Genomic DNA, 19,045 nt, shown 5'->3' with positions numbered 1-19,045 from the left:
TTTTGAACGGAAAAGGGTCTAAAATATCCTCAAAGTATTGAAAATGGTACAAAATTACCCTGCATCCACCTATTGACTCCAAAATACCCTTCCCACCCACCTATTGGGTCCAAAATACCCTTGTCATTCACCTTTTGATTCAAAATTGACCACTTATTTAACGATTTTTTATTTAAGCTATTTAAATATTTTCTTTAATATGTGGCGCTCAACTATTTGTTATAAGTATAATTTATAAATCAATCCAGTATCCACCCATTACTAATTAAACCCTCCAAATTAATAAATCACTCACATTATCAATGCAACAACAGAAAAGTTACTGCCAATTGAGTGTTTTTAGAAAATTGAGACGAAAATATCTATAGAAGTAAATTATCATACATTCAAGTGTCTAAATAAAAATTATCGATAAACTTAAAAGTCTGACTATGTTCATCTTAATTATTCTTACGTCTCAATTATGTGATATTACTTCATAGGTAACTTTTTTTTCAAAATAATATATTAAAAGTTTTTTAAAAAATCATAAATATTTATAAAATTATATTTTAAAAAAGTGCATGAATTAATTCGGAATATATTACTACTTTACCTTTTATCATAAATTTCTAATTCAATCTTGAAAGTGTATCAAATTGTAAGTATCCTCCTAAATAAGCGGCTCAACATAAATTTAATTGTGGCTTCGATTCGGACTCGAATAAATTTGGATGTCATTTTCATTAATCTATAATTTCATCGTATTTTAGTAGTGTTTATGACGATTTTAATACTATAGTTGAATTATTAATTGGGTGAGGTTTAGTTAGTAATGGGTGGGTAGTGGGTTGGTTTATAAATAATACAAATAAATTAAATTATAACCAATAGTTAAACATCAAGTATTTTTAAAATATTTAAATAGTTTAAATTTAAAATAATTAAATAAGTGGTCAATTTTGAACTCAAATGTGGATGACAACGGTATTTTGGAGCCAATAGGTGGATGAAGGATAATTTTATACCATTTTCAATACTTCAGGAATATTTTAGACCCTTTTCCAATTTTTGAATAATAAATTTTAAAAACTACACCAAATAAGGCATCACACATGGCAAATTGTGTGTGTGGAATGTGTTGGGAGGGTGTGTTTTGGTCCCTACTGCGCATGCTTATGTCCATGAAGTTTGATCGTATTCAAGTGACTAGGAACCATGATGGACTTTGACTTCATTATTATAAACCAAGTGTTTCAATTTTTGTTCTTTACTTGGGAGCAAACCAAATAGTAGAAGAGGTGGAACTTGTCATATCATAGTAGGGTCGTTTAAAATTGAATTGAAATAATAATTTATATCGAAAAAAAGTTATTGATTTATCAGTAATAAATTATTGATTTAATGATTTTAATTATTTTTATTATTGGAGTATTAATTTTTAATGGTATGAGGTTTTTTCTTATCGGGTCAATCAATAATCTGATATGAAATTTATAAATTATATTTATACCATTTTGGAATATAAAGTCCTTAACTTAGGATTTAGTTTCATATTTTTATTACTATAGCAGTCTCAGACTTTCACTTATTCTACAATGTGTTAGTATTGTTTTTTAGCAAAATACAATTTATCAACTAATGTGCATGGTTTATTTAATTTGTCATCATATTTTTAAGTGATTTTCAATTATTATTTTTTTGTCAATTTTTAACGATTAAACCGATAATGATCAATAATAGATAATTAACTGATAAGCATATATTAATGGTTCTTAACAGTTTAACATGTCTACAAAACCGATAACCAATTAATTGAATTGATAAACTTTAAAATCAAACCGATCAGTACGTAACTGTATTACTCCCCCGTTTTAAAAAAAAAAACCTCCTTTCCTTTTAGTCTGTTTCAAAAAGAACGGCCTCTTTCTTTTTTTAGTCTGTTTCAAAAAGAACGATCTCTTTTTTTTTTTTTATAACAACTTTTCATATGGCATATTTAAAGTCACAAAAATAAAGAACAATTTTATATATTTGACATAAACTTCATATCTAGTCAAATTAGATTATTGTTTGTGAAATAGAGGAATAAACAATTTACTATTTTATTTTAAATTTTATGGTAAAAGTTAATATTATTTTCATTGTCGAAATAATAGGAACTATTAGAAATAAATTAACATGGAGAGAGTAATTATTTGTCACTAGGAGGGTGGGAAGTGGAACACATGGGTCCGGGCTCTCTTCAAAGTAAAGAATGAATTGGTGGTGGATAATGATGATATAAAATTATGAAAAGTGGCCACCGTCACTCTTTTTAGCTAGGTTTATTTATCTCATTGTGTTCCTTCCTTTTCAATACTTTTTTTGGTGATTAGAGTGCAAAAGCCAAATTTTGCGTTTTATAATCTTACTAAACTACTATTTTTGACTTACATGCTAATCATTCAATTTTTTCTTATTCCCCTCTATTCATTACAACTTCTTTTTAATTATGCCTTCTCTAAGTGTATTCATATTTGGTTATAAATATCTAAACTATTATTAGTGATTATTTTATATTTTAATGCTATCTGATAAGAACTTTATATGAATTTAGGAAAAAAAATTAAATTAATTTGTTTGAATAAAGTTAACAGATTCTACGTATGATGCACTAATGCATTAAAATTAGTGCCCTATATATCATATGCATAGACGGTCCACTATACTACTATCGATGAATGTTAAGACATATGGACCTCTATAGCTCACTAAATTAGTGGGTTGATAAGAGTGATTAAAACTAGGATATAATTCTAATTTTACATGCTTTTTTATCACATTTTTTTTGTTTTTCCATATCATTCAGTTTATGGACTCCTTACCTAGATAATTTAATTCATTATGTACTATTAATTATATATTATTATACATTATGTATATTTGCATGTGTGCATTTAAAAGTAAGGAGCATGTAATAAAAAGCTAGTCATTATTCATGAAGGAAAATATAACAGATGAAAAAAGTGAAAAAGTTATCCAACCAACGAAGATTGTGGTGCATTACTTCTTTATGTTTAATTAGAGGTCTCATGTTCGAGTTTTTTTTAATATGAAATCATTTTTTTGTAGAATTTTGTTAGATTTTTCTATGCAAATTTGAATTTAGTGAGGCTTTAATATGAGATACCAAACATCGAAAGAAAACAAAAAAAATAATATCTTTGATACCATACTACTCATTTAATAATACCCCACCGAGATTTTTTTAATTCTTCCTTTCTTGAATTACCTTTTTTTTTTAATAATAGGAACAATTATTATTAATATTATATTTTTTTCAATATAAAAATAGAAGCCCAAAATTATCGTACCCCACTAAAGTAAGGTTGTGATATGCAATTTAGAAGTCACAATCAAGGAGATCACATGACCAAATGCCATATGGTTTGATCATTTAAGTTATGATAAATATTCCAACATTATGAACTTGTTTTTTTCTTTCAATTATTTGTGTTTACAGCCCACAGCAACTGGCTTCTATTCTTTGTTTTCTTTTATTGCCCTTTGGGTGGTACCGAGTTATTTTCCTACTACAGCTAGATTTCGTATTGTCTCAGCTTTGACTCTAAACACCAAATCTTCAATAATTAATCAACTTTAAAAAAATAATATCATTCTTTTTTCTTTTAATTATTTATGGATTTAATTATTCAGTTCATGATCACATTTTTTGTCATAGCCTTTCTTTTTATCTACAAAGAAAAACACATGGAATATCACAACACTTGTTTAACTTGAACAAATAAAAAAAAAAAACTTGGGTACATTAATATTTTCTTTCTTTTTTTTGGATAATACAAATAAACTACAAGTTTCATAGGATAGTATAATTCTTTCATTAGTATATGCAAAAGTCTCGAGTTAGAGTTCAAAAAAGATCAAATCAACGGATTGAAATGAATTGAATTAATAGATAGGGTTATTGACCGGTTGAAAGTTACATAAGTGGATTAAAATACAAATAATAACTAAATATGTCCAATTCTTACTAAATTTTCATTGTTTCTTTTTTTTTTTTTTTTTGTTCTTTTATAAAATTTTAACTAATAAAATTATTATTTTTCCATTATTATTATAGTCATATATAAGGTATTAAATAAATTAATTAAAAAATTAAAAATATTTCGACAAGATTTCTCATGACTCAATTTAAATTACATCTCAACCTAATTTTCGTGAATCAATACCTCGCCCAAACATAAATGAATTGGATGGATTTGAAAACACCCAAATTTGAAATAGTGAGTAGTAAGAAAATGTTCTTAAAAAAAGAAATGCGTCAAAAAGGAGAAAGCGGCAATGATAAAAGTAAAGAGACAAAGAGTGAAATATGTCAAAACAGAATAACGACCTTTTTTTTTCCTTCCCGCTTTATTTCCCCTGTTTTCTTCTTTAAACTGAATTAAAACTCCATAAATTTCTTGTTTTCTTTTTCTGCTACTCAATCAAATTTATATAACTTGATTCAACAGCAATAATAAGTTATATAAATAATATAATTTAAAGAGTTAACGGGTGGTTTTAATTATTGGTACTATCAAGGACATGACCCACAGGCATAGGCGAAATCAAGATTAAAAGTTTGGGGTTCTAAATTTTGTTAATAACGGTCAATCAATTTGGTTGATGGTTCACAAATTGATATACATATATATTTAGTTAATTACTTAGTACGAATATTGGGTTTACGGAAAAGCTACCATAACCCCACCTAGCTCCGCCTCTGCCAACAAGAGAGGCCCATTAGTTTGGACAAGTGTTTTAATCTATGATTTGAGCACAAATAGTTTGATGCAAAAATGGCCAAAGAAGTAGACCAATATCAATATTTTCCATTGTGTCTTTGTCCTCCTTGCCTTCTTTAACAACCTTCACATTTTTCCTTTCTGTTTCTCAAACTTGCAGTTTTTTCCTGTGACTTTTATTTCACTAATAATCTCCATGGATAAACATCATTCTCAGCTGGCGCTTGCCAAGTGTTCGCGGCACCAGAGATATAATGAATGGTTTGTCTTTTGATTTTTTTGCTTTATATCTTTTTAGAAGCAAAAAACATCATGTTTCTCTTCTTATTGCTAATCAAACATTTGATCTTCGTGTAGGGTGTTTCGAGACGTTCCCAGTGATATAATGATAGTAGTAGATGGTGGTACATTTTCATTGCATAAGGTAATTCTCTTTTGTGTGTCTTGTTTGTAGCTCAAAAGACTTTTTTGGGGGAGGTGATTTTATATTGTTCCTTTTCATAATTAAACTGATTCGAAGTTCGTAGACTACAGTGTAAGGATTGTAACATAGAAACATGTGATGCAGTTTCCTCTTGTATCGAGGAGTGGGAGAATTCGGAAGCTTGTAGCAGGGCATAGGGATTCTGATATATCGATGATTGAACTACATAGTCTACCAGGTGGAGCTGAGTCATTTGAGTTAGCAGCTAAATTTTGCTATGGTGTTAACTTTGAGATTACATCTGCAAATGTTGCTCAGCTTTATTGTGTATCTGATTATCTTGAGATGACCGAGGAGTATTCGAAAAATAACCTTGGTTCCCGAGCTGAAGAGTATCTCGAGGTTGTTGTAAGCAAGAATCTTGAAATGTGTGTTGAAGTCCTTAAACAATGTGAAAACCTGCTCCCTTTGGCTGATGAGCTGAAAATAGTTATCCGATGCATTGATGCTATAGCCTCTAAAGCTTGTGTGGAGCAGATTGCTTCAAGCTTCTCGCGCTTGGAATATAGTAGTTCTGGTAGACTCCATATGAACCGCCAAGCCAAGTGTGAAGGAGACTGGTGGATAGAGGATTTGTCAGTTCTTCGTATTGACTTGTACCAACGAGTCATAACTGCTATGAAATGTCGTGGTGTTAGGCCTGAAAGTATTGCAGCTTCACTAGTTAACTATGCTCAGAAGGAGCTGACAAAGAAGGCCACTTCCTGGAATCAGTCGAACCAACCCAAAGTTGATGTGGTTTCAGGTTCAAATGACCATGAAAAAGTTGTGGTCGAGACGATTGTTAGCCTTATGCCTGTTGAGAAATTGGTTGTTCCCATAACCTTTCTTTTTGGGCTGCTGAGAAGTGCTGTGATGCTTGATTGCACAGTTGCTTGTAGACTTGATCTTGAGAGGCGGATAGGATCTCAATTAGACATAGCTACTCTTGATGATCTTCTCATTCCTTCTTTTCATAATGCCGGTGACACATTATTTGATGTTGACACAGTGCATAGAATCTTGGTTAGTTTTTCTCAACAGGAGGATAGTGATGAAGATATGGACGATGTCTCAGTGTTTGAGTCTGATAGCCCTACTTCGCCATCCCAAACTGCATTATTCAAAGTCGCAAAACTGGTGGACAATTATCTAGCTGAAATTGCACCTGATGCAAACCTAAAGCTGAACAAGTTCATAGCAATTGCTGAAAGCTTACCAGCACATGCTCGTACCATCCATGATGGACTTTATCGAGCAATCGATGTCTACCTCAAAGTATGTACAACCAATTGCTTGAAATGTGTTTCTCAGAAAACTTTATTGGCTTGAGTACAAGTTTTAAAATTTTATGGTTCTTTCTATCTTCGAAAACTACCTGTTTATAATTACTGAAATGAATATGGTAACTACAATAAGGTATTGTTTCTTACTAATCTATTTGCTAATGACTTATAATAGATACACAACTTTCTATGAAGAGGATTAAGTACTTGACACAGAGTTCAGGATGTTTCCTTTAAAAGAATCTTCTAAACTAATAGTTCATGCTACTAACGGAGTCGTAGAGCCTCCTTAGGAAGTTCCTTAAGTTATTACTTTTGACTAATTATAGATGATCATCCCATGGATATTCCAGGCTCATCAGTCCTTATCAGATCCAGATAGAAGGAGACTATGCAAGCTGATTGATTTTCAGAAACTCTCACAAGAATCTGGAGCACACGCGGCACAAAATGAACGCCTCCCACTCCAATCAATTGTACAGGTTCTTTACTTTGAGCAAATGAGGCTTCGAAATTCCTTATTTTGTTCTTATCCTGATGATGATCATAAACCAATGCAACAATCGTGGAGGCTAAATAGTGGTGCTGTAAGTGCAGCTATGTCTCCCAGGGATAATTATGCTTCTCTAAGACGAGAAAATAGGGAACTAAAACTTGAACTAGCACGAATGAGGATGAGATTGAATGACCTGGAGAAAGATCATGTTTGTATGAAGAAAAATATGGAAAAATCCAACTCGCGGAGATTCATGAGTACATTCACGAAAAAGATTGGGAGGTTGAACATCTTTGGACATAGTTCTTCCAGGGAGTCTAGTTCCCCCTCAAAGAGGTCACAAGTTACTGATTCTAAGCTAACTGAAAGAACATGACAGACAAACTTCCTGTTACATAAAGTTACTTGGAAAGGCTTTGATTGCTCCTAGTGCAAATAGTACTTGTAATTTCTGTTCTCTATTTTTCTGTCCTTAGATGTTGTATATGAACTTTAGAAATATGCTTTAGCAAGTCAGATTTTCATTTTTCATTCAAGTAACGTAAATTTTGAGTTTTGATAAATCTGATCTCAACAGAAGGATGTTTAAGTTGTACACATTGATATATCTCATCTACAGAAATTGGACAAATATAACACTTGTATGAAAAACCAACCTCGATAAGCCATATGACTAATACACTTGTTTTTATTTTGATTTATCTTTTTAATCTATTGGTTTTCTTGCTTTTCTCTTAAACAGCAGTTCATTTTCATGTCCCCAAATAAATGGACTAAATGCATGAAAGTTTATTCATTTTCTAGATATATCGCTATGACGCTATCTGGTTTTCCATATGGTTCATTTTACTCCTTTCCCTCTCTCAAAAGATTAACAAAAACAAGTCCTTGATGACAACTACCTTTCATCTGAATCATATTTTTGCTCCTTTTAGGCAAATTGTTTCATAATTTTCCTACTTTTTGTTCCATTCTTTAAATACTTTTCCAGAGATACTCTTAGAATCTCAATGGTAATATTCAGTTCATAAAATTAACATGGAAGTATTTCATTCATTGTTTAGTAACAATTGGCATGGCAAAAAGTCACCCTTAGATTGATCTGCCCTCGTTCACTATCCGGCTTTCTCAAACAAGATTTCAGCTCAACTTGGTTGGAACATATTGTATACTGACAACGGTGGTTGGCTACTCGTGATGCTGGATAATGTCTATGGCTGCTGTTGTAATATCTTTTAGAGTGCATAAATGTACTGTCAAAGGATGAATCATCAATAGACTGCTGAGAGAAGTTATCAGATCCATTTCTGTTCTCTTTAAAATCGCCATCCTCGTAACTTGCAACATACCAAGGAGAATTCTGAAGCCTGTTGGGGTGCTTACCATGTGTAAGGTGCTTTGGAGTCATTCCTGCTGTTGACTTAGGGAGCGGGTTTCGATGAGGAAACTGATGCTTTCCGGGATTCTTCATAGACTTAATTCCCTCGAACGATGAGCTCCAATCAGAGACACTATGCTTCTTCAGGAACTGCTTTTCCTTAAGATTTAAGTTCTGAACATTAAGAGGACGATTATCACGATTCTTGAGGAATTGACTTTCCCTGAGAAGTGAGGTTTGACTAGTACTTATAGAAGTAAAATCGTGGGAATCATAACTGTTGATCAGTGTGGGGATTGCTAGTGGCATAAGTTGATTCTGCTGCCTTTTGGCCTTCAAAAGATCATAAATTGTCTTCTTAGGAACTATGTAGAACACTTTGCCTGGAAGCAGAACTGCTTCAGGACGAACAACGATCCAGGGAAATTTGAAAACATCAGGACGGGCAATGCAGTGTCTCGGGTACTTCTTGAGTACTTCTGCAGCAATAATAGGCTTTGTATGAGTCTCAACACGCCTACCAGGATGTACTAACTTTAGTAAACCTTCTTCTCTTGTTGATATGCCCATTTTGTCAGTTTATTTCTGGACTTTCTGATAAGCTTATGCAAAAAATAACCAAAGGGGAGGGAACTTGATTACCCAAATTAGCAATCTTATAATACATTTGTGTTCAAAACCTGACAAAAGGGTGGAGGGGATCACAAGAATTAGACATAGGAAAAAGTGGTGGCCTTGTTGATCTAAAGTGTCCAATAGATACTTGTAATTGGATAATATGATCTCATAATGACTCAATTTGGTGGTATCTAAGATCCATTTTTGTATACTTTGATGCAGTATAATCTGTGACATAGAATGATGTCTTCAAAGTTCATGAGCCAGTTAGTTATCTTGTTATTATCTACTTTATGGACTCCATAACACACACTTAGCATTTAGTAAACATCTCCTTTTGTTCTTTTCTTGATAAAAGAAAACACTCTTCAACTTACTTCTGAAATAAACTCTGATTTGACCTTCTGCTACACGTCGGACTAAGTGAGGAAAATGCTTAAAAAGGGCAAGAGAGAAAACAGAAGTTACAGATTGAACTTTTTATAACAACAATGTCTGTTTGCAGTGTCCATAGCCATATGTGATAGTACTTTGTCTCAAACTCTCAATTAATTAAGAATATTGAAAGAAATAAGTTTGCTAGTTATTGACAGTTACATTGCAAGCAGTTTTGTATGTTTTTCTTTTTCTAATATCAATTTGTTGATTCTCAAAACTCTTATTGTGTCTTTTTTGGGTTTGTTGTTTTTATTTTTATGTTTCTTGTTTTGGTCATCTCTTTGAAAACATTAGTACTACTTGAGACCATGAATCACTCCTCAGTTTGAAGAGAGATCACAGACCATGCCTTCTTTGCTTTCCTGTCCTTTTTTTGGGATAATGTTAACATGGATGTGGTACAGTGGATGGGGCTAGTCCTCCCATACTTTGGTCGGGAGCCCTATGCAACACAAGTCCAAAAGGTCAGGCTTCAATGTGGGTACTGAACAATGGATCGAAACCTAAAAAGAATGTTGACATATGTCTATCAAAAACTACCTCTACGTACCTTACCTTTGAGGTAGAGGTAATGTCTTTATACACTATCCTACCCAGACCCCAGTCTGTGTGACTACACTGGATATGTTATTGTAGTAATGTTAACATGCATTCTAGAGGATCTTGTGAAAATTTAACAGATCAACCATGCTTTTTGCACGTTTCAAAAGGTAGGCATGTCAAAGAAAATGGAAATATCTTAATAAATCAATACCCAAACAGGGAATTCAATTTGCAGAGACTATCAACTGCAGAAACAAAAAAAATCTTAAGGAGTACCATTAAAAAAAAAGACCATATCACTACAAAAGACAGTTTCTTACTATCCCTATAATTTAACCAAGACTTGCTCAGATGACAAAGAGCCTCACCCACCCCCAAACTATTTTTGGGCTCTCTCTTCGACACTTAACTATGTATTCCCCATGAACTCCATCTTCAAGCTGCTGACTGTTTGGTATAGAAGCGGATGCCAAAAGCCACACCCAAAATAATCAGGGGAACTAAGAACTGGAGGAGCTTGACGACAAACTCTGATGTTTTGTCCTGGTTGTACTGAGGCTGCTTGGGAGGAGTATACTTGGTTTTGGTCGGAATGGTTGCTGAATCAATATCACCTACATAGTACTCATCCAACATTGCTCGAGCACTGCTGCTGTGGCCTACATCCTCAAAATCATCAGTCGCATCCTTTCCTGCACAAAGAATCAGGAACTCGGTCACCACTGTCTTCTAAAGGACTATAGTTCTTTATTTCAAGTTTATCTAATAATTCGGTAATGGCAAAATATAGAAGTGATTGATGTTTGTCTTTACAACTCTGATTTTATTACATTACAGATAAAAACATCTAAGATTTGAGAAATTATTCCAACATCTAATCGGTAGAGCTTCAGTTGGATGCCAGGAAAGCTCCAAAAGAATGTACTTTTTGAAAAAAAATACAGTAAAATAAAGGAAAATGAAGTCAATTACGATTAAAATTCTAGTTGCAGGAAAGAATATGTCAAAATATATTACCAGTTGAAGATATGAGAACCTCATCACCTCCAGGGTGATCATCCAAGAATTTTGTCACATTATATACCTGTAAAACAGTAAACAGAATTTTTTGAGAAATAGAAGAAGCATGGGAAAAAAGAAAATATTAAAAGTGAGGTAACTCGGAATACAAGGTGCAATTGATGCCAACCACTCAAAGTAATGCAGCCTTTTGTTGCTCCACAAAAAACTAGTTATCAACAGCAAAGTATAGTTTAAGACCAGCGTATAAAAGAATAATTATAGCCATACGAGGGTGGTCCAGAGAACCAACTTTATCTAAGTTAATAAATTTGTTGGCAGATGAAGAAGATTAGGAAAAGCCACAATCACGTCTCTCTATAAAAGATGAAAATAAGGTGCTCTTCAACAAATGAGAGAAGTTCACCCCAAGGGAAGACAATAAGAATCAATATCAAAGTCATGTCATAACAAGCAGATGAACCAAGGTTTCACTAACGGAAAATGGAGAAGTGCAATAATTGTGGAAAGAAAGGATACTACGATAGAGAGACTTTTAGTACAAGGAAGTTGAACGTAATATAGCAACTTCATTTCAAAACAAACAAGATAAGAAACTTGGATTTTGAAACCTCTTATGTAGTTGAAAAAAGCAATCAATAGGAAGAACTTGTCACCCTCACTCTAACGAAGAAGATGAGCTCACACTTACAACTCTAAGTGAGAAACTAGTCAATTATGAACATGATCAGATCGTTGACTCGGGATGGATCCAATCACTGGACCGATGATGAGAAAAGATTACCAGCATGAGTGAGTGAATATAAAGCCGATTGAAGGTGACCACAAATCATTCAAAAATGCAAATAGCTCCAGTTGGCAAGACAGTTGTTGTGCCTCATCACAACTAGACATAAGTGGAACTTCAAAATGTCTACCATGTCTCAGATATGAACAAGAATTTATTATTTGTGTTGCAACTAATAAATTTAGGAAACTATGTCTTCCATGGGCCAAATGAAGTTTTATTGAAAGATGAAGGTTACAAGCACACCAATCATTGAGTTGAAAAAGCTTAGAGGCAATCTATGTCATGCCAGCCGAAACAACTTATGTGGTATTTGATGAAGTACCAACATGGTGGTACAAAGAAGTCTCCTACCAGATTCAAAAGAATTGGAGCAAGAGATACGACATAAACTTGAAGGAGAAGGACAAGGAAGCAACGCCGAATCAGAACAAAAGATATGTGAAAAACACAAAATCACATACAAAGGAGATAACTTCAAAAGAAGATAATAAAAGCCCATGACAAACTAGAGTACATGAAACCCCAGAAGAGTTGCCCAAGAAATTCTGCAGCCTCAACTAAGAAGTTAGACACGACTGAAACGCCCAAACAACAAATATACAAATGCAGTGTTGCTACATTGTGAGAGCAAGAAATAAGAGAGAGGAACAAACAGAGTTGCTACATTGTGAGCACAAGAAATATTGAGTGCAAGAATTGTAAGATCGAAGCGGGTCTTTTCTTTGAAATAATAAAATTCAAGTTATTAGCAACCAATTGTGTCCATCAAATATTCAACAAATAATACAAACAATAGACAATAACTCCCCAGCATGCCCCTCAATTCAATAAAATGGAGGAGAAGAATCTCACATCTACAAGTTACTAGATTATCTCCCTGCAATTCCTAATAGGAAGACATAGATACGTTGCAATTCACATTGAGGGAATCAAGAAAACTATTCATTAATTCATGAAATCAAACAATGCAAGCCCTCAACCCACAAAAACAATCCGACAACAGGATGAGATCATACCCATCCCACTTCAAAACTCCATTTCCTCCACATAAAACAAGAAATAAAAGATGGTGCTCTAGAAAAAACCAACAGAATTCTGATTAAAAAATCAATCTTTTAAAACATACAACTAATCAAGATTGAATCTTTTCCTTTTATTGTTTCATTATTTGATCAAAAGAGTAAGATCTAGTCAATGAAAACATAATGAAATAGAAGAGATCAAGAAATTATACCTTGCCATTAATAACCAACCAACAATCCTTAGCGCTGTTGTGCTGGGAGACCTCAGCCAAAGTGTAGACCTTAGCCATTTATGAACAAACAAGAACCAAAAAAGATCAAAATTTAGGCTCTTCAAGACTTGTGAAGAAGGCTTGAAGAGAGAAAAGGGCTTGTTCGGAGGAAACGAGGAGTCTGGAGAGTTGTTGTGAGATATAATTAAAACTGAGGTTAAAATTTAGGGAAAATTATATGGGATGACAAACATTCTTAGCTAATTATATTATAGGGTATAGTTTAATTTATTTACCTTATATAATTATAATTTATTTTTGTTTGCAATATTTAATGGGGTCCACAATCTATTATATAAAAATATTATTTTCTAATTTTGTATATAATTATACACAAAACAATTTTCTCTCTCTTGTCACATTCCAAATTTTTCTCCTACATTTAATACTCCAGCTATTCGGTTTGAAATTCAAAGTTTAATTAATTTACCTTATATAATTATAGTTTATTTTTGTTTGCTATATTTAATGGGGTCCACAACCTATTATATAACCAATGGTATAAAAAACATTATTTTCTAATTTTGTATATAATTATACACAAAACAATTTTCTCTCTCCTTGTCACATTCCAAAATTTTCTCCTACATTTAATACTCCAGCTATCCGATTTGAAATTCAAATTGTTGTCCAAAATTAGATTATTCCCTCCCGAAGTTGAAGTCAATTTCGTAAGTACTCCTTAATTTTTGTTGTTTACCTCTTTTTTTTTACTTATTCAAAATTTGTATATGTGTTCTGTTTAATTTTTTTTCCATATATTTTGATGAAATAATTGATTTTTTGTTCTTGATAGATCTAAAATTGGTCACACAATGAATGAATCATCTTCCTCTTTGAGGATTACCAGAGGTATTCCTTTGCATGTCAATGTTGTTGACATTTTACCATCGTTTTCAATAGGGTTAACGCAAGATTTTGGATTTGATGTAGGGTCATTGGGAAAATCAAATCAAGTTATACAAGAACAAACAATGGAAGAGCTTAGATCAAAGGAAAAAAACGACCCTACGGCAGTTCAACAAGCTATTAACAATGCCAAAGTTAGAGGCATTAAAATAGTACAAGGAAAAAGAAAGAGGAAAGCTGTAAACATTGAATCAGAGGAAAATACTTCTGAAGTTGTCGGATCTGAAGAACATAATATTCATGAGATACTGTATTAAAACACAAAGTTAGATACAATTTTTTGGTTAATTAGATGTCAATATACAAAAAATATTACTTAAGTATTGTATATAGTATAATTGCATGTTTAGTAATTGTATATAGTATATTGCATATTTATGTTATTTTTATTTTTTTGTATATATATACAAAAAAGTAATTGGACTTAGTTATACAGATGAATTTTTTTTTATATATATGATAAGAATTTGTATATTCTATTAGTTATATACAAATTATTGAAGTTAGTATATATTATACAAAAATTGATATGTACATGTCTGTTTTAATAGCTGGTAGTAGGGAATTGTATATGAAAGACTCATTATTTTTTTTATATACATATGTACACAAAGTAATTGGATTTAGTTATATAGATGGGAAAATATCATATGCGATTATAATTTGTATATTGTAGTAGTTATATACAAATTATTGAAGTTAGTATATATTAACTTTATATATTATTGGAGTATATAAAAAGTCATTTAGAAATTTGTATATAATGTCACGTTTAACTAATATATTCATGTACATATATAAATATACAAAAAAGGTAAGTTCATATATATATATACAGTTTTTTTTTTTGAATTTGAACGTTTAGCTTAAAAAAGGGACGTTTCCCTAAATTGTGGCATTATCTAAATTTATTGTTAGCATATTTAACGCTTCAGTTACAAACCACTTTTTAAAATATAATTGTATAAATAAAAAAAACATTATATACAAAATTAAAGATACCTAAAATAACTAAACTATACCCATATAAAGTAATTAGGTAAACTATACCCATATAATGTTATTTAATCTAATAAGTTTGCCATTTATGAAATTTTTCCAAAAATTTAAGGCACGTGAGGAAGAAAGATAGGCCCATCCAATTAAAAAATAAACCTTCCATTTCATAAACAATAATCTAATTTAATTTGACACAAAATTTAAGAAAAAAAAATTGATCATGTGGGTCCTAAATAAAAGTTATGTCAAAAGTATAAAATTGTCATTTAATATTGTAGCCTTAAACATGCCATGTGAAAGGTTGTTACAAAAAAATAAGAAAAAGATCATTTTTTTTAAACAAACTAAAAAGAAAATAATGTCATTCTTTTTTTAAACAAAGGAATATAAAATAGCAAATTATTAATTCAAATTAGATATCATAGTCATAGTCTATTTGAATTGTAATTCGCAGCAAACATTACCTTTTTTGTCATCTGAATTGATATACAATTAGACATTTTATACATTTTGATATAAAATGTATAAAATTTGTTTGTATTTGTATAAAGCGAGAAAAAATGTATATACAAATACAAATAGATATATTTTCGTCCTATAAATTATACAAATACAAATTTATATACAAATACAAATAGATATATTTTCGTCTTTTAAACTAAACAATTTATATAAATTGGATATTTATAGCGAATTATATAAATTAAAAGTTCCATAGCAAATATAAAATTTGTTATGAAGTGCAATTATGTAAATTATAACTATAATACACAAATATAATTTTTATATTAGCTATATGTGAAAATTAAAAAAAAATAACCGAATCTATTAAAATTCTTGCTATGCACGGGGTTCGAAGAAAGACTCTACCACAATGCCAGCAAATGCCAAACCAAATAAATATGAGAGGGGTGTGTAAGGTGTCCAAATTAAAAAACCCACATGCAAAACGACTTTGAATTTCAGTGTCCTACTCGTAATCAAAATACCACCAATTTTGGCTCATCTACCAATAATATGTCCAGTTTACTCATTATTCTTTTCTTTCAAGTTAAAACAATGGACAAGTGTCCAAAAAAATATCTTCTTGCTTCTTTGCCTGCCAAAATATGGCCTGCTTTTTGGTCCTACTACTTCTTCTTCGCACTGGTGTTGTTTGTTTCTTGCAGCAACTTCCGTTTTTTTAGGAAAATATTTGATATACCGTAAATGTAAATTGGTTAGAGTGAATTATATATTAAAAGATTTGAAATATCAAAAAGTGGAAATTTAGAAATGTTTAGAGGTGATTTCGAGTTGATAATCTCTATATATATATATATATATTAAAGCTGAATCTTGATCTGCTGATGTGGCATCTTCTAATAACCAACATTTTCAATTTTCTATTTCTCTTCTTTTTAAAATTATTTCTAATTTTTTCCTTAAAAAAACTACACAAATGATTCAAACTATTACACTAATTATTTCTTATTCTGACTACTGATATAAATGTAGCAATCAAGGTAATAATTATAGATAATTAGTTGGTTTCTTCTTAATTGAAACGTAAGCGTTATTTTCTTTTTTTTAAGTAGACTAATTTTATGATCATTATTAAATTAATTATAAATCAGTTTTATTTTTCACCTTTTTAAACATGTATAAACAGAGCATACATACCCATATATAGAAATTAGGATATTCTTTACTAAAACTAATTACCTCTTCTCCTGAAATTATTTCACTTTCCTTGTACAACATTTTTATAAGAATATATAAGAATTAATGTAGTACTTATGAAATTTAAAAGGAAAGGTTTTTTGCAAATTAATAAATGCAAAAATTTGAAAAGCCATTATATTTAACGGCATGTTATCATACGGAACATTATGCTTAGCAATAACATCATATTTGAACACACACACACACATATATATAAGAAACATTGCAATGATGGAGCAACTCAATTAACGTTATATTTCACTAATCATTTTTAAAGGTGGAATTATTTATTTTATTTTATATGAATTGATGCTAAGAATATCAATTTTCTTTTATTTATGCATTTTTCAAAGTGAATTTATGAAAAGATATGATGTTTATGAAATGTGAATTCAGAATTATTGTTTTAAATTTTACAGGAGGAAGTCATGTAACTTGGTGTCTCAAATTTATTTTGTTTTATATGAATATTTTTAAAGGTGAATTATCATTTTCTTTTATATGAATTGATGTTAAAACTATCAATCTTATTTTATTTATGCATCTTTTACAAGGAATTTATAAAAATATATGAACATGTATGGAATGTGAACTCTAATTATGATTTTTAATTTTGTAGGCGAAAGCGTTACTTGAAGTTTCAACATAAAAATGTTTCTACAAAATTCACACATACAAAAGAAGTTAGGATGTCTATTTTCTTTTCTATACGTATTTTTCTGAGTGGCATGTTAAAGACATGAATATTTATAATTTGTGAATTATAAATTATAATTTATACTTTGCAAGAGGAAGTGGCATTTAGAATCTAAACCTAATGACACATTTTGAAAGTCAATAAAAAGAGGTTGCTAAATAAATTCACATATACCAAAAGAAAGTGAGAATATCTAGAGGTTGCTAAATAAATTCACATATACCAAAAGAAAGTGAGAATATCTATTTTCTTTTCTATATATATTTTTCAAACGTAATAGATTAAAAGATGTAAATATCTATAAAATATGAATCATAAACTATAATGTTATAATTTTTTAGGAACAAATAAAATTCAAGTCCGAAGAAAATGTTTTAAAAGCCCATAAACAAAAAAAGGTTGCTCAGAAACTCATTTAACAAAAGAGATTATCCGTTAATTATATTATGAAGTGTTATTTTTTTAACTATGCACTTATCTTTTGTTCTTTGTAATTGCCGGAGGAAAAGGAAGTCGTATCTTTTGGGAAGGAAGTCTAAAGGAAGAACAAGACATCTAAGAGTTTGCTTCAATATTGTCTTATTGTATAATTTCATGAAGTACAATGAATATGATAATAATCAGAAAAATTAGTAGGTATTTGGTCACTTTTATTGTACTTTTTTTTTTTATATAAAAAATAGTTGTTATTTTCAGAATGAAAAATAATTTATGAAAATTGAAGTTTTGCAATACAAGTTCTAATTATTTTTGACATTTTGTCAACAATTAGAAGTAAAAATACATTTTTACTATCTTCCAAATTTTTAAAATTTTTGAGTTGAATCTTGAAATTTTGTAGCAAAAATATCTTTTGGAGAGTTAAACTTTAAAAAATAAGAGAAATAATGATCAAATGCCTAATTTAGTAACTTATGATTGGATAGGCATAAGAGAGATATTAATTTGCAAAGAAATGAAAGATATAGATAATTTGGTTTTTTGAATTATTTTTTACCAAATGATATACATTCATTATTTTCTAACAAAAATATATAAAACTTAAATACTAAACAAATTTAACTAAAACTTAAAATTTGAAATATTTAGTCGTTAGTATGACACTATATCTATCTATCTATCTATATCTATATCTATCTCTCTCTCTCTCTCTATATATATATATATATATATATATATATTAGTCAATTATTCAATAAAGTTATTTAGTGATTTAACGAATTATTATAACCGCGCAAAGCGCTAAGTTCGCTAAGTTCACTAGTTTAATATATGATAATTAGTTAAATTGACTTTCTAAAAACAAAACAAGACAAATACTTTGAATCAGAGGGAGTGTCTATATAATCGTCTACTTTTTAATTTTAGTTATTCCTAATTATTATTTGTCCATTTTAACATTTCAAGAAAGGACAAAAAATTCTCTATTATATCTTCAATTTATTAATTTGAAAAATATAAAACTTGTTGAAAATTTTAATTTTTAATTCATCAATTTCATAATTAATAGAGGTAAAATGATAAGCTCACTATATTAATTATAATTTTCTTAGTAGAGTGAATTTAAAAATAAATAAGTAATTAATAATATATGGATTAAAAGTAGAAAATTCAAATATGAAAATTAAATTACATATTACT

General features: G+C 30.3%; 2 protein-coding genes across 2 annotated transcripts; one reads left to right on the top strand and one right to left on the bottom strand.

Moving 5' to 3' along the window:
* Positions 1-3,647: 3,647 nt before the first annotated feature.
* Positions 3,648-7,711, top strand: LOC101256411 (BTB/POZ domain-containing protein At5g48800). Its single transcript, XM_004247038.5, has 4 exons — positions 3,648-5,030; positions 5,127-5,193; positions 5,338-6,510; positions 6,872-7,711. The coding sequence occupies exons 1-4, from the start codon at positions 4,966-4,968 to the stop codon at positions 7,388-7,390; spliced, it is 1,824 nt and encodes a 607-aa protein (XP_004247086.1). The 5' UTR covers positions 3,648-4,965; the 3' UTR covers positions 7,391-7,711.
* A 2,456-nt stretch (positions 7,712-10,167) lies between these two features.
* On the bottom strand, positions 10,168-13,288 carry LOC101256120 (cytochrome b5). Its single transcript, XM_004247037.5, has 3 exons — positions 13,036-13,288; positions 11,009-11,075; positions 10,168-10,683 (listed from the first exon to the last, which is right to left on the bottom strand). The coding sequence occupies exons 1-3, from the start codon at positions 13,111-13,113 to the stop codon at positions 10,427-10,429; spliced, it is 402 nt and encodes a 133-aa protein (XP_004247085.1). The 5' UTR covers positions 13,114-13,288; the 3' UTR covers positions 10,168-10,426.
* Between the last annotated feature and the right edge of the window lie 5,757 nt (positions 13,289-19,045).

The sequence above is a fragment of the Solanum lycopersicum genome, chromosome 9, assembly GCF_036512215.1.
Source record: "Solanum lycopersicum chromosome 9, SLM_r2.1".
Taxonomy (NCBI): Eukaryota; Viridiplantae; Streptophyta; class Magnoliopsida; order Solanales; family Solanaceae; genus Solanum; species Solanum lycopersicum.
Note: the sequence above shows the minus strand (reverse complement) of the source record. Positions and strands in the feature narration are given on the sequence as shown.

Excerpts from the sequence above, each read along its gene's own strand:
- LOC101256120 (XM_004247037.5), bottom strand. The coding sequence starts at position 13,113 with ATGGCTAAGGTCTACACTTTGGCTGAGGTCTCCCAGCACAACAGCGCT. Across the intron at positions 11,076-13,035 it reads GGTTGGTTATTAATGGCAAG|GTATATAATGTGACAAAATT; the intron begins GTATAATTTCTT and ends ACTGTTTTACAG. Across the intron at positions 10,684-11,008 it reads GGTTCTCATATCTTCAACTG|GAAAGGATGCGACTGATGAT; the intron begins GTAATATATTTT and ends TTCTTTGTGCAG.
- LOC101256411 (XM_004247038.5), top strand. The coding sequence starts at position 4,966 with ATGGATAAACATCATTCTCAGCTGGCGCTTGCCAAGTGTTCGCGGCAC. Across the intron at positions 5,031-5,126 it reads CACCAGAGATATAATGAATG|GGTGTTTCGAGACGTTCCCA; the intron begins GTTTGTCTTTTG and ends ATCTTCGTGTAG. Across the intron at positions 5,194-5,337 it reads GTACATTTTCATTGCATAAG|TTTCCTCTTGTATCGAGGAG; the intron begins GTAATTCTCTTT and ends CATGTGATGCAG.